Source organism: Corvus kubaryi, unplaced genomic scaffold (assembly GCF_017639235.1).
Source record: "Corvus kubaryi isolate FWS band 111438036 unplaced genomic scaffold, C.kubaryi_AGA036_p1.0 37373, whole genome shotgun sequence".
Taxonomy (NCBI): Eukaryota; Metazoa; Chordata; class Aves; order Passeriformes; family Corvidae; genus Corvus; species Corvus kubaryi.
In genome coordinates this window covers 761,435-774,486 of record NW_024581121.1, presented here as the reverse complement: position 1 = coordinate 774,486, position 13,052 = coordinate 761,435, and the positions used below count along the sequence as shown (strand labels likewise).

The window sequence follows — 13,052 nt, the reverse complement described above, 5'->3', positions numbered from 1 at the left end:
TGAGCCCCAAGGAGCGCTTGGCTCAGCCCTGTCCCTTCGTGGAGCCCTTTGGAGCAGCACCCGTACCCCGCACGCCCACCTCTCCAGCCGGTGGGGCTGACATCACCTCTTGGCACCGTGTTTTGGTGTGGGCAGATGGTGTGGGAGGAGGTGGTGCTTGGCAGCTCCAACTGGTCTGCAAGTTGCCAGGGCTTTGCCAGCTGAGGTGGGCATGGGGTAGAGCCCAGTCCATGGGGCAATGGTCACCATTCACCTGGGGACAGCCCCCAGCTGTGGTCAGACCCAGGGTATGGGAGAGGATGGGGCTGGCCAGCTCAGGGACTAGGCTGCCTCTGGAGGGGGCAGGGCCGTGGCGTAGGGACACAGTGCCAAGGGCTGGAGCCAGGGATAGGGTGGCTGCACTGTGGGTGGATAAAAAGGGGCACCCATACGGTGCATCCTCAGCTGCCCCTGTGCCAGCAGCAGGATCCAACCTGTTCTTCTAATCCTGAATTTCAAGCTCTTCCCTCTGGCCTCCCAGTAGGACATCCCCTTGCCCAGGCTACATTCACACCTTCCTCCCAACCCTCCTCCTCCTCCTCACCCTTCATTGCCTGTGGATGCTGCCCAGCTGCCCCATGTGAGGCTGGCACTGCTCCTGCCTCAAGGAAAGACCTGACAGAGAGAGAAAATGCCTCAACAGCAGTTTTATTTGGGGATTTTGCCTCAAATTCTGTTTCATCAACAAATTGTGCCCCAAGGGGAGACCCTGGCCCAGATCCTACTGGCACAGCCAAGTGAGATGCAGTGACTGCGGGCAGCTGTGAAAAGAAAGAGATTCCCCCAAAACCCCACACTGCGACAGGGGCCACGCTCCCAGCACTGGGTCAATGGGGCAGGCTTTCCCACCTGCACTCCTCTTGATTGACACCTGCCAATCACCCCTGCCAGCAGCACTGGGCTCAGCACAGTCTGTCCCAGCATCCTGGGTGATGTCCACCCTGGGGAGTGGCTGCTGTCCCCCAGGCAGGGGACAAGGCCACTGCCATCCCACCGATGCAGCAGACACTCCATGCAGTGGTGGCCTGTCCCCAGGCTGGGCCATGCAGCCACCAGCCACGATGGCCAAACACTCGAGCAGGGAAGGGCCAAGCCATGCCAGGGGGTCCTCACAGCTGGAGCCGAGGGGTCCCCAGTGCTGACACCGGCTCCCACACGGGAAGTTGCGCAGAGGGACCATGTGCCCACCCTCAGCACCTCATCCCTGCCCTCACCCCCCCAAATCCCCGGTCCCCCCTTTTCCCCTCCTTGGGGCTTCCCAAAGGCCAAGGCCCCCCAGCCCCTGCTCCCATCTCTTTCCATGGAAGAATCACAGCTTTTCTTTTTGCTGGGGTCATGCTGCAGGGGGGGTCACAACACAAAAACAGTGTCACCCCCACCCCCACCCTGGATGGCCCCAGCAGCACCCAGAGGCACTCCCAGCTCTTGGTGCCGCAGGGACAGGGCTGGGCACAACCATCTGCATCGCTGCTGGTTTCGCCAGGCAGGAGAAGGCTGCACCCAGTGTCCCCCTCCCCACCCACCCCACGGGGCTGCACACAGGGCGTCACCAAACAGGGACTCACCATGTTTGGGCTTGTTCAGTGCCACCCAGTCACCCAGTGACTGTGCCTGCAGGGCTAAAGGGAGCAGGGACACAGGGGATGGCATGTCCCCGACCTTGGGGAGAGAGGGGAGACACCCTGATGCTTTGCCTCCCCCCCGTTTTTGCTGGTCCTACATAAACACAGGCGAAGCAGCATATGGGCAGTGTGATGGTGCACACAAAAGCAGCCACCAGCCTGCACTGCTCAGGGAGCTGCAGCGGGCAGAGGTAGAGGGTGAGACATATGATGCCACCATGTGCTGGGTGGTGGGGGGTCAAGGTGGGGGGGCTCAGATGTTCTGGCAGCAGGGCGCTTGCCGACCCTCCTGCTGCGTGGGCAGCACCCGGATGGGCTCGATGGTGGTGGAGGGGCCGAACTCTGACTCCGGCTGCCCAGTGATCTGCCTCTGGGACACGATGCGGTAGATCTCTGCCAGCAGAGAGAGAAGTGAAAAATCAATTCTTTAGGTAGGTATTTCAGTGGGGGATCTGCTCCTTCCACAAACACAGAGCTCCAGGGGTGCAAATGCCCACCTCTCGCCCTCCAGGGGAGCAGGATTCCAACCCAGTACCCACCCAGGGGGTGTCCTGGGAGAACACAATGTCCAAAGCCATCTCTATTCCTGTCCCTCCCTTTCCTGGTTGCCCCTTACCCGAGAGGATGTTGTGGAAAGCAGTCTCCACATTGGTGGAGTCCAGAGCAGATGTCTCAAGGAAGGACAGCCCATTCTTCTCTGCAAGAACAGTGAGCTCAGGTGGGTGCCATGAACTCCAGCCAGATGGGATGGGGCTGGACAGGGTGGGGGAAGATACCTGCGAAGCCCCTGGCCTCATCGGTGGGCACAGCCCGCAGGTGCCGCAGGTCGCTCTTGTTGCCCACCAGCATGATGACAATGTTGGCGTCAGCGTGGTCCTGCAGCTCCTTCAGCCAGCGCTCCGCGTTCTCGTACGTCAGGTACTTGGCGATGTCATAGACGAGCAGAGCTCCCACGGCCCCCCGGTAGTACCTGGGGGACAGTGAGGGGACAGGGTCACAGCAGGGCCCCAGGCAAGGGCCCCAGGTTGGGAGCAAGGAAACTCACGCTGAGGTGATGGCACGGTACCGCTCCTGCCCTGCCGTGTCCCAGATCTGAGCCTTCACTGTCTTGTTGTCCACCTGGATGCTCCTCGTGGCAAACTCCACCCCGATGGTACTCTTGCTCTCCAGGTTGAACTCATTGCGGGTGAAGCGCGAGAGCAGGTTGCTCTTCCCCACCCCAGAGTCCCCTATGAGCACAACTGGGGGGCACAAATACAGTGTCAGCTCCCCCAGCCACGCAGGAAAGCTGCCCATCCCACAGCCCGGCAGGGATGGGAGTGTCCCCATCTGCCCTCCCCATCTCCTTCTCACTCAGGAGAAGCTGACAGGTGAGGGGTAAAGCAGAGCAGGACCAGCTGCCTCCACTCCTCCCGGCAGCATCACTGCTGCCTATAAATACCCCTTGAGAAAATCCCTGCCGTCACTGGGAAGTTGCCAGGAGTTTCTGTCCCTGGGGATGGGAAAGCACCATATGCACTGATGTACCCAAAATGGGCAGAAAACCAGGGGCAGGACCTGTGTGGGGAGAGCCAGGCCAGAGGCCAGGCAGAGCTGGGGCTCCTCTTGCCAACCCTGTGTGCCCTCCAACCCTGAGAGCACATAGGAGGACTTAAAGACATGATTTGAAAGGAAGCATCCTCCTCCTCCTCCACTGCTGCTGGTCCAGCCCAGGAGCTGGGAAGTCCCTGGGTGTGGGTTAAATGCATTTTCTGCCTGTCCCAGATCTGGTTGGTTCCTGTAAAACCTGGTGAAACAGGCTCTGGGGAGCTTTATCACACACCTCCCCAGTCAAGTTTGTTGAGTTTATGACTCAACAGCTTTTTGGGTTTATTTTTTAAATTGTTTTTAATTCCCTCGCTGCCGACCCTGTTCATTCCCCAGGTGTACTCAGACACTTCACTTCGCCCACCTGTGGGACATGTCTCCACAGCAGGGCTGAGGTCACAGCCATCCAGTGACCATGGTGGGGAGGACTCAGGAACAGCAGCACCAGCAAGGGGCCACTGGGACACTACACACTGCAGGAGCTACAGCAAGGCACAGCTACACTCGCTCAAGGCTCAGCAGCCACCATCCTGCAAGGATGTTGCTCCATGTCCTGGAAAACCCCTTCCCACCAGCTCCAGCCCGTAGACATGGCTCCCTTGCATGGTGCAGAGCCTCCAACAGTGCAGCCACCCTGTCGACAAAACCCTCAGTGTAGGGCAGCCAGCAAACAGCCTGGCTCCAGGAAGCCCAGCAGGATGTGGAACAGCTCCCTAGGATCACCGAGGGGAGCTGGAAGGCACCAGAGCATTGCCGGCAATTGCTGTGTCAGGACAGCCAGCAAATGAGGGAAGGGCAGCTCCTCCATAGCATCACAAGGTGGTTTGGGTGGATGGGACCGTAAAGCCCATCTTGTTCCACCGCCTGGTTCCACTGTCCCAGGTTGCTGCAAGCCCCGTCCAACCTGGCCTTGAACACTTCCAGGTATGGGACAGTCACAGCTTCTCTGGGCAACCTGTGTCAGGGTCTCCCCACCCTCACAGCCAAGAATTCCTTCCCAATAGCCCATCTATCCCTGCCCTCTGGCAGTGGGAAGCCATTCCCTGTGTCCTGTCACTCCAGGCCCTTGTCCAAAGTCCCTCTCCAGCTCTCCTGAAGCCCCTTTAGGCACTGGTCTAAGGAGCCTTTTCTTCTACAGGCTGAATATCCCCAACTCTCCCAGCCTGGCTCCAGCCCTTGAAACATCTCTGTGGCCTCCTCGACTTGTTCCAGGAGCTCCACATCCTTCCTGTGGTGGGGGGCCCCCGAGCTGGAGGCAGCTTTGCAGGGGAGTCTCACCAGAGTGGAGCAGAGGGGCAGAACCCCCCTGCTTTGCCCAGCTGCTGGGGAGGCTTCTCAGCTGCTGCCCACTACACAGAGCTCTGAGAGGACCATAACAGCCTGGACAAGACGGTAGGAAATGCAGGCCAGTGGCGAGCCAGGTTCATTACCACTTTCTGAGCCTCGAAGTTTTGATCTGAGCTCGGTTGTTTACCAGCAACAGGAAATTGCTGCTTCCCCAGCTCAACTGCCACAATCCCCATCCTGGCAATGCCTGCTCCATGACAGGCTCCAGAGGGCTTTGGACCACACCAGGGATGCAGGGTGGGTGGTGCAGGGTCCTGCAGCCTGTGCGGGTGATGAGCCCCATGTCCCTGAGCTTCAATGGCTTGAGGAGCTGGAGCAGCATCCCCCACCCCAGGTACAAAAGCATTTGGCACATTCTGTCCTCACTGCCTCTGAACACATCCTGCAAGCACTGGTGAACATCCTCGGCACACCACGTCTCACTGCAGGGAGGGAATCAGCCTGGAGCTCCACACAGGGCCCCAAGGAAGGGTCCCAGGAGCAGCCATGCCCAGAGCTGTTCCTCAGCCACAGAGCCCCTCCAGCGGTATCAGGGCCTTGCACAGCTGGAATGTGCATTGTGCTTTGCAACAACTGATGCTCCCATTTCAGTGGAGCTCGGGATAAAGCTGCTTCCAGCTGTGACAATCTCCCTTTCTCCGGGGAGAGGCTGGGCTCGCAGAGCTGTTGGACCTGGCAGCACTAGCCCAGCTCCATGCCCCTGGACGCTGCATCCCCCTTCAACTTTGCTCCTGCTTTGGGAGGGATGAGCTGCCCTTGCATTGAAAACTGAGTTTTCCTATTTTTCAAGGACTCCAGAGACCACCATGAGACCCAGGAAGGGAATGAAGAGGCTATGGTGAGCTGCTCCCAGCCCTGGCTCCTGTAGGATGACAGGGGATGCATAGACACAGGAGGACCATGTGCTGAAGCCCCCTCAGAGCCACGCTGCTGGCACAGCATGGGGCAGGAAGTGCAGAACAAAGCAGCTGGGCATCGTACTTGAGGCACTGCTCAGCATCAGAGTTTCCCCCACACCAGGTCCCAGACTAACTCCAGGGAGGAGGATTTTCCTGGGCAGTGGCCAGGGAAGGTGTGCAAGGAGCCAGGGGCTACCAGCATGTTGCTGGCTGGAATTACATCGTGTCGGTGGCTAGAATTACTCGGGGCCCTTCGGGCAGGCTGACTCACAGCCGCCCACTGGTGAGCTCACACCCTGGATTTTATGGCTCAGGAGGCTGTGGCATTGCCAAGATGTCCCTTTGCTTCCCCAGCACCTGCTTTGGCCACAGCAGACCGCAGGGGAGCCTGGCATGCACAGGGGTGTGGGCGCTTCACGGGGATGCGGGGCTCCCACAGCCAGAAACGCCAGCGCTGGGTCCTCAAGGGCCTGTCCCTGTCCCCCAGCCGCCCCGTGCACAGCAGTGAGCTCATACACGACCAGCACCAGGAAGGACATGCCCGGATCCCTGGATCCTTCCCCTCCACCGCAGCCGGGGAGCAGCACGGCTTTCTCTCCTGGGGTTGATTCCTCAGCTCCCAGATGTGCTCCCACGGGTGCTCAGGGGCCGACGCGGCACCCACAGAGCCCCACAGACCAGCCTTCCCCACCACCCCCGGGAGCAGCACCCTGCCCTGGCCACAGCCACCCCTCCCCGGACGCCGTGCGCTCAGGCCAGGGCTCCAGCCTCCTCCCGCAGCAGTAAAGAGCTGCTGTAAGGAGCACCGGACCTCAAACCATCAGACCAGCTCCAGCAAACCCCCCGACCATGGCAGCGTCTCAACCCCAGCCCCACCAGTATCCACCCTCCTTCCCAGCACAGTGGAACACCACAACAAGCCCCCCCCGCCCCGTCCCGAGAACTGGCTGTTATATCCCAGTACAAGCCCCCAGCCTCCAGTCCCATCCCGAGCCAGCCCTGACGGCAGCGGGCTGAGACCAGGCACAGCTCACTGCAGGCACGGCCAGCGTGGCCGGACAGCAGACCCACCTTTGAAGAGATAATCGTACTCATCATCCTTGCCCCGCATCTCGCCCAGCACCACAGCCCCACTCCCACTGGGCCAACTGGGATTTCCGGGCCTTATCCAGCCCTGGCAGGGGCTGTCCCCCGCCACCCATTGGTGGCCACAGCCTTTCCTGCTCCACACCCATTGGCGGCCGGGGCTGCCCGTCAGCACTCAGGTGTGCTCACCTAGGCCAGGTAAGGGGGGCAGGGATGCTGCATGGCGGCAGGGACAGGCCACCGCCTCTGTGTGCTCCTGGGGGGGACAGTGACGGCCACGCGCTCCACGCAGAACCGTGGAGCTGGGCTGGCACGTCTGGCGTGGTGCAAAGGGAAAGCGAGTGAAAACACAGAGAATCCAGCAGGAATTCTCGCGTTTCCGAGGGGTTTCAGATAACTGGCAGAGGCTGCATCATCATTTGAACGGATAAAGTTCAAACAGGGGACGTAAACTGGGAAAGGCTGCATGGGGAGTGGCACAGCGGGAGCATGGCTTTAGGGTGGGAGTGGGCACAGAGGGAACATGGCATCGGGGTGGGAGGGGGCACAGGGGAGCCATGGCATCCTGCTGGGCTGCTTTGGAGGCCACGATCTTCAGCACATCATGAAGGTGGGGACCCAGGGCGTTGACCACAAACACGCAGGAATTCCAGCTCAGTAAACCTGCATTTCACAAGTCCTTTAATGATTGCGTCACACCCGTGCTGGACACAGAGCTGCTCCCGGCCCCACGGCACTGGGCCCCGCGCCGAGCCCTGTTCTGCCATGCAGACAGCAGCACCTTTGCTTGGTCTGGCTGTCACACTTGCCCCATGTCTAAGGATGGGACAGATGTCTAGGGATGAGACAGCCAAGGGCTGAGTGCTGCCACTTCACTCCTGAGGGCTTGGCTCAACTCCAGAGTAGTCCCTGGTGGGACAGACACCTGTTGGTCAGCCACATCCTCAGCACGTGGCACAAGGTGGCCCTACAGGAGCAACCCCAGGGGCAGAGGCAATCAGAGAGCTCCCGTTGCTGGCATGATCCTGCCCAGAACCTCCTGGCTTCTTCCCCAGAGGTGCCTCCTTTGCCCTGCAGGTCCACAAGGGCTGATACGGTGCGTGACAGTGGTGATGCTAATCAGGGCCCAGCAAAAATGAAACAGAGAGAGAAGAGCTCCTGGAACCGGTGCTTCTCACTGTTTATGGCAGAATTTGGCTCCTGTCCAGGCTGTTGGTCCCCACTGCACCAGGACAGGGATGTCACTGCAGGCAGGGTGACACCAGCCTGTGCTGGATGCCACTGGTGTGTCCCGGGGCCGTGGGGTTCCCCGGGGGCTTCCCGGGGTGCCCAGCGGGCTCAGAGGGCCACGCAGCACGGGCGCCTCTCCGCCTGTGCCGGGGCCATGCTTGCGGGGTTCTCGCTGGCAAGTGACACCGTGTTGCTTTGGCTGCTCCTCTGCTTCTGCTTCTGCACTTTGTAGAAGATTTCTGCAAAAGAAGTGCCAGGAGATCTGTGTGCCAGCCACGGCCCCCTGGGGATGCAGGGACAGCTTCAAGCCTGCAGTCCCCACTGCTTGCCCACAGCTCGGCATTCTGGTGGCTCTCCTTCCCCTCTACACAGGGAGGGGTGACTTGAGGGGTGACAGGGGAGCAGCTCCCACAGGGTGCATCCCTGAGAGGCGCCTGAGGAACACCCTGTGCTTAGGCAATTTCCTCTTGCCCAACCTGGGATTAGTGCTTCACCCTGTGCTGGGGCTGGCAGCTCACTGGGCCAGGCTGGTTCAGCACAGCACTGCACGGCACAGCATGGCGTGGTACAGCACTGCACGGCACAGCATGGCTCAGCACGGCATGGCACACTTCACTGTCCGGATGCTGCTGCCATTCCTGGAGAGCTGCTCTTGGACTCCATCCCTGTCCCCCCAGGTCCCCATGGCTGGTTTGGCAGGATGCTGGAGACATCAAGTCATGAGCCCAGGACAACAGGAAGGAGACTGGAGATTACGGGGGAGAAGCAGCCCCTGGGGCTTCAGGGATGCCCAGGGGCTGTGAGAACAAAGCTGCGGGTGTGGGGAGCGAAACGCCCAGCACCAAAGGCTGAAAACCAAACCAGCCAGAAAGACAACACCAAAACCAGCCCCAAAGACCTCATGAAACTAGCTCCAAATAGCTCAAGTGGAGCAGGGAGAGAAGTGCTGCACATCGTCTGCCCAGCCCTGCGTCCCTGGGAAGCTACCCTGTGATGCCCTGGGACCCTGCTGCACCACGGCGCCAGTGTCCGTACCCTTCAGGATGGTCTCAAATGCTTCCTCAACATTGGTGGAGTCCAGTGCCGAGGTCTCGACGAACAGCAGCCCGTTGTTGTCTGCAAGGAAAGGAGCCCCTGAGATGATGCAGACCCCAGTGAGGACGTGGCTCCAATCCGGAGCACCTTTAGAGATGTTTAGGTATCTGCAGTGGTGCAGGTCCACACTATTGGGGAGGTTCTCAAGCCCCCAGCCCTGTGGCAGGGTGCCAGCCTGTACCTGCAAACATTTTTGCCTCCTCCATGGGCACCTCCCGAGCCTGTGCGAGGTCAGTCTTGTTCCCCACCAGCATGACAACGATGCTGGCCTCGGCATGGTCGTACAGCTCCTTCAGCCAGCGGTCCACCACATCGTACGTCTGGTGCTTGGTGATGTCAAACACGACCAGGGCACCCACAGCCCCCCGGTAATACCTATGACACAACCCCATCATCATTCCATGCTCCAGATCTCCCCCCAGCATCCTCACCCATGGGGCTGAACCATGAGAGCATTCCCCTCCAGGTCCCAGGAGAAGCACGGATTTCAGGCCTCCCATCCTTACGCTGAGGTGATGGCGCGGTACCGCTCCAGTCCGGCAGTGTCCCAGATCTGAGCCTTCACCACGGCGTCTCCCACCAGGATTGTGCGGGTGGAGAACTCCACGCCGATGGTGGTGCGGCTGTCGTGGTTGAACTCGTTGCGGGTAAAACGAGAGAGCAGGTTTGTTTTTCCCACCCCAGACTCCCCGATCAGGACGACTGTGGAAGGAAGGAGAAATCCCACTGGACTGCCCCAGCTACCAGCACTGGTTACATGGGCATCGCTTGCTGTCTGATGACCCCAGACAGGCTGCAGAGCCTGGGCAGCTGTGTGGGTTTAACCCCTGGTGTGGTCACTCCTTCAGCAAATGGGGGTCCCCGTGGCAGCCCAACTGTGCTCCCTAGTGCTGGTGCAGCCCCAGAGCTGTTCAGGGGGCCATGGCTACTGCACTCTGGGCAGCAGGAGCAGGGTGAGGAGGTTGGTGAGTCCTGGGTCACCCTGCTGCAGTGGGCACCCAGAACAGGCGGCACACCGGAGCCTGTCTGTCTCCACTCGCCCAAAGGGAGCACTGAGCTCCAGCAGAGTCCAGCCAGTAGCACCTGGCAGAAACCGGGTGGGCCCAAAGAGCTCAGGATGGGAGGTATGAGGCTGTGCCCCCATTTCTCCAGCTCACGTTTGACCCCCATGTCCTCTGCATGTGCCACCACCCAGGTCACCACAGCAAACGACTTTTCAATGCCCACTGCTCTCGGGGGTTACAGACTCTCATGGCATTTATGTCTCACACACTCATGCCCCAGCTTTCACAGCCCCATCCCACACCAGCAATTTGCCTGGCACTCTACACCTGCAGCCTTGGGATGAGTGTGGATCTCCCCGGGCCCCTGTGCACCCTGGTGCCGCTCACCAGCCCTGGCCTCACTGCTGTCAGTGGTCGGTGCCTGCTCCCCAGTCCCCTGACCTTGTGTAGCTCCCGGTGCCCATCACAGCTGCAGGGAGAGTCAACAACGTCCCAGCTCGGGACACAGCAGCTCAGCGTAAAAGGCACCCTAGTTCCCTCCCCGCAGCTCCTGGCTTTCTGCTCCACCCCTTTTGGGGAAGAGGGGGGTCGCATCGAGCGCAGGACTCACCCTTGAAGACAAAGTTATAATCCTCCTCGGCGCTGCCCATGTCGCCCCGGCTGCCGCCTGCCCTCGCAGGGCCGCCCGGGGTTTCCTCCTTCCCGCTGCCAAGCCTCGAGCAGATGGCGGGGCGGGCCGGGCTCCCGGAGGCGCCGAGGGAGGAGACGGAGCGACCGAAGGTTCCTCTCTGTCGGGGAGCGAGCGGAGCCAAGGGGGTCCCGCGGAGGGTCTGGGGCAGCGGCGGCGGCACAGGCGGGGTTGGCGACAGCGCGGCCGGTTGACTCAAGGGGTGGGACTGGGTGCCGCAGCGCAGGTTGGGCAGGTAGTGTCACCCCTGGGACCGTCACGGGGTGGCTGGAGGAGGAGCCAGGGCCTGATGCTGAGTGCGGGGTAGGCTGGGGCAGCGAGGACAGCATGAACAGTACGGGCAACACGGACAGCGTGGTCAGGGAAGGGTGCGAGGGCACTGTGGGGTGTGAGGGCAGCGTGGGCAGGGGCAGCGCAGACACAACAGCGAGGGCAACCCGAGCAGCGTGCGCACTGAGGGTGGCACGGGCGGGGAGGGCAGCGATGGCAGAGCGGGGCAGCATGGGCAGAGCGGGACAGTGTGTGGTGCGATGGCAGCAAAGGCAGACGAGGGCACTCTGGGGAGTGATGGCAGCGAGGGCAGCTGTGCCACGAGCAGAACCCCCGCTCAGCCCGGCTCCCGCCGGCCGTGAATGTTCCCTCGCCTCTGCTGCCATCGTGTGAAAGCCAGGGAAACTGGGACGGGAAGGAGCCCCCATCACCCCCAGCTATCCCAGTGCGACCAGCAGGGCTGTGCAGGGGCTCGGCTCTGTTGTAACCCCTCTTCTTTGACAGCAACCCCTTGCAGGTTCTTGTCTTTCCCCAGGGCAATGAGCACCTCCAACTCCCAGCCCAGCCGGGTTGTGTTACCCCTCAGCTCCCGCAACAACAGACGCAATGGACACAAACATCAAACACACTTTTATTCCCCCAGCTTTTGTATTCCCCCCACCTTATTTTTAGGACCACACTAGAGCTCTGAGATGCCCATGGGGCCACTCACACCCAAGCCACGGTGGTGACAGTGATGGCTTTGGAGCCCAGTGGCACCTCGGAGCCCTCCGCTGCCTGCTCACGATGCGGCCACCTGCGTGAGCGGCTCCTCCAGGTACTGGACCAGCGCCTGTGCCTGCAAGCAGAAAATGGCATGAGCCATGCATGCGCAGGTGGGTTTTGCAACCTGTGTGCCCACTGCCCACTTGCTTATTGTAATTTATATTTCAGTTTAGAGCCTTAAAAAGGCGTGATGTGGCACCTGGGCAGGCATGGGGGACAGAGGAGTCTCTGCAAGGTGCGAAGAGTGTCCCAGGCATGGCAGCTTCCTCCAGCCCTTCCATCCCAATCCTCTTCAACAGCTCTTTTCCACACCAAGGCAGGGATGCAGGCCTGCAGCCCCCCTGGCCACCTCCCCACCAGCATTACCTTGGCCTTCAGCATCCCAAATCCAACTGTCTCCTTGGCATACATGCAGAGCAGCAGGTTTGCCACCCGTGTGATGGCCACTCGCCCCTCCTGCCCAGGGAGAAACAGCACCTGTCACACCCCAGCTTGGCCTGGACCCCCAGCACCACAGCCAGGTCCCCAGGGAGGGCAGGGCAGGGCCCAGCCCCACATACCATACAGTCCATGAGGATAAATTTGAGGTTGTCCTCATTGAACGCCTGGTGCCCATTCTTGTCATAGGCCACCCAGATGTTGCTGGCGATGGCTGCAGTGACCCTGGCATCAGTGTCCCCGTAGCCCGAGTAGGCAAGCAAGGACCCCTCGTTGTTCAGCAGCCTGGGAAGGACACAGTAGGGCAAACTGATGCCTTTAACACCAGACCCCCTTTCAGTACCAGGAGTAGAGCAAACCCTCCCACCCAGTCCCGAGCACTGTTCCCAAGACACCCTCACTTTGCAGGCGTTTTGGCAGGGGGTGGAGGGGGCTTCAAAACCAGAAAGCTCTGCAGTGGCACCAGGCCTGAGCAGGGCAGTGCAAGGCTGTCGTGGCTGTCTGTTGAAGCAGTGGGACCTGCCAAAGGCTGGGCATGAGTCTGCTGGACAAACACTACACTGTGCATGGCCCCAGGTCTGTGCATGGCCCTGGCACTGCGCACGAGGCATCCCAGCACCAGGCATCGGGAACGGTGCAAGGCCACAGCCCCACACACTGTGCACAGCCCCAGCACCGTCTGTAGCCCAGCACCGTGCAGGAGGTGTGTGTGGCCTCAGTCCCATGCCTGCCCCTGGTTCAGCCCCTCACCTTCCCCAGGCAGGGACAGGAGCATCCCTGGGCAGGGGCAGGAGCAAGGGCAGGCGGCATCCTTGGGCAGGGACAGGAGCAGGGGCTGGGGGCAGGGGAAAGGCAGGCAGCATCCTTGGGCAGGAACAGGGGCAGCATGCCCGGGGCAGGAGCAGGGAGCATCCCCCAGTGCAGGGACAGGGGCAGGCAGCATCCCTGAGGCAGGGGCAGCATCCCTGAGGCAGGGGCAGCA

General features: G+C 60.9%; 3 protein-coding genes across 4 annotated transcripts in view; all 3 read right to left on the bottom strand.

Annotated features, from left to right (window-relative positions):
* Positions 1 to 671: 671 nt before the first annotated feature.
* LOC121667625 (ras-related protein Rab-11A-like) lies at positions 672 to 6,672 on the bottom strand. The gene is made up of 5 exons (XM_042034476.1): positions 6,566 to 6,672; positions 2,707 to 2,902; positions 2,438 to 2,631; positions 2,278 to 2,358; positions 672 to 2,054 (listed from the first exon to the last, which is right to left on the bottom strand). The coding sequence occupies exons 1-5, from the start codon at positions 6,603 to 6,605 to the stop codon at positions 1,915 to 1,917; spliced, it is 651 nt and encodes a 216-aa protein (XP_041890410.1). The 5' UTR covers positions 6,606 to 6,672; the 3' UTR covers positions 672 to 1,914.
* Positions 6,673 to 7,244: 572 nt separating this feature from the next.
* On the bottom strand, positions 7,245 to 11,118 carry RAB25 (RAB25, member RAS oncogene family). The gene is made up of 5 exons (XM_042034497.1): positions 10,520 to 11,118; positions 9,412 to 9,607; positions 9,087 to 9,280; positions 8,846 to 8,926; positions 7,245 to 8,049 (listed from the first exon to the last, which is right to left on the bottom strand). The coding sequence occupies exons 1-5, from the start codon at positions 10,557 to 10,559 to the stop codon at positions 7,919 to 7,921; spliced, it is 642 nt and encodes a 213-aa protein (XP_041890431.1). The 5' UTR covers positions 10,560 to 11,118; the 3' UTR covers positions 7,245 to 7,918.
* A 368-nt stretch (positions 11,119 to 11,486) lies between these two features.
* Positions 11,487 to 13,052, bottom strand: part of LAMTOR2 (late endosomal/lysosomal adaptor, MAPK and MTOR activator 2) — a 2,018-nt gene continuing 452 nt past the window's right edge. Inside the window, exons 2-4 of one of the 2 annotated variants that reach the window (XM_042034498.1) lie at positions 12,193 to 12,355; positions 11,999 to 12,109; positions 11,487 to 11,705 (exon numbers count right to left, since the gene is read on the bottom strand). In XM_042034498.1, the coding sequence (XP_041890432.1) occupies positions 11,649 to 11,705; positions 11,999 to 12,109; positions 12,193 to 12,355 (331 nt within the window). In that variant the 3' untranslated portion in view covers positions 11,487 to 11,648. The remainder of the gene's footprint in view (positions 11,706 to 11,998; positions 12,110 to 12,192; positions 12,356 to 13,052) is intronic. The other variant, XM_042034499.1, reaches the window with a different exon arrangement.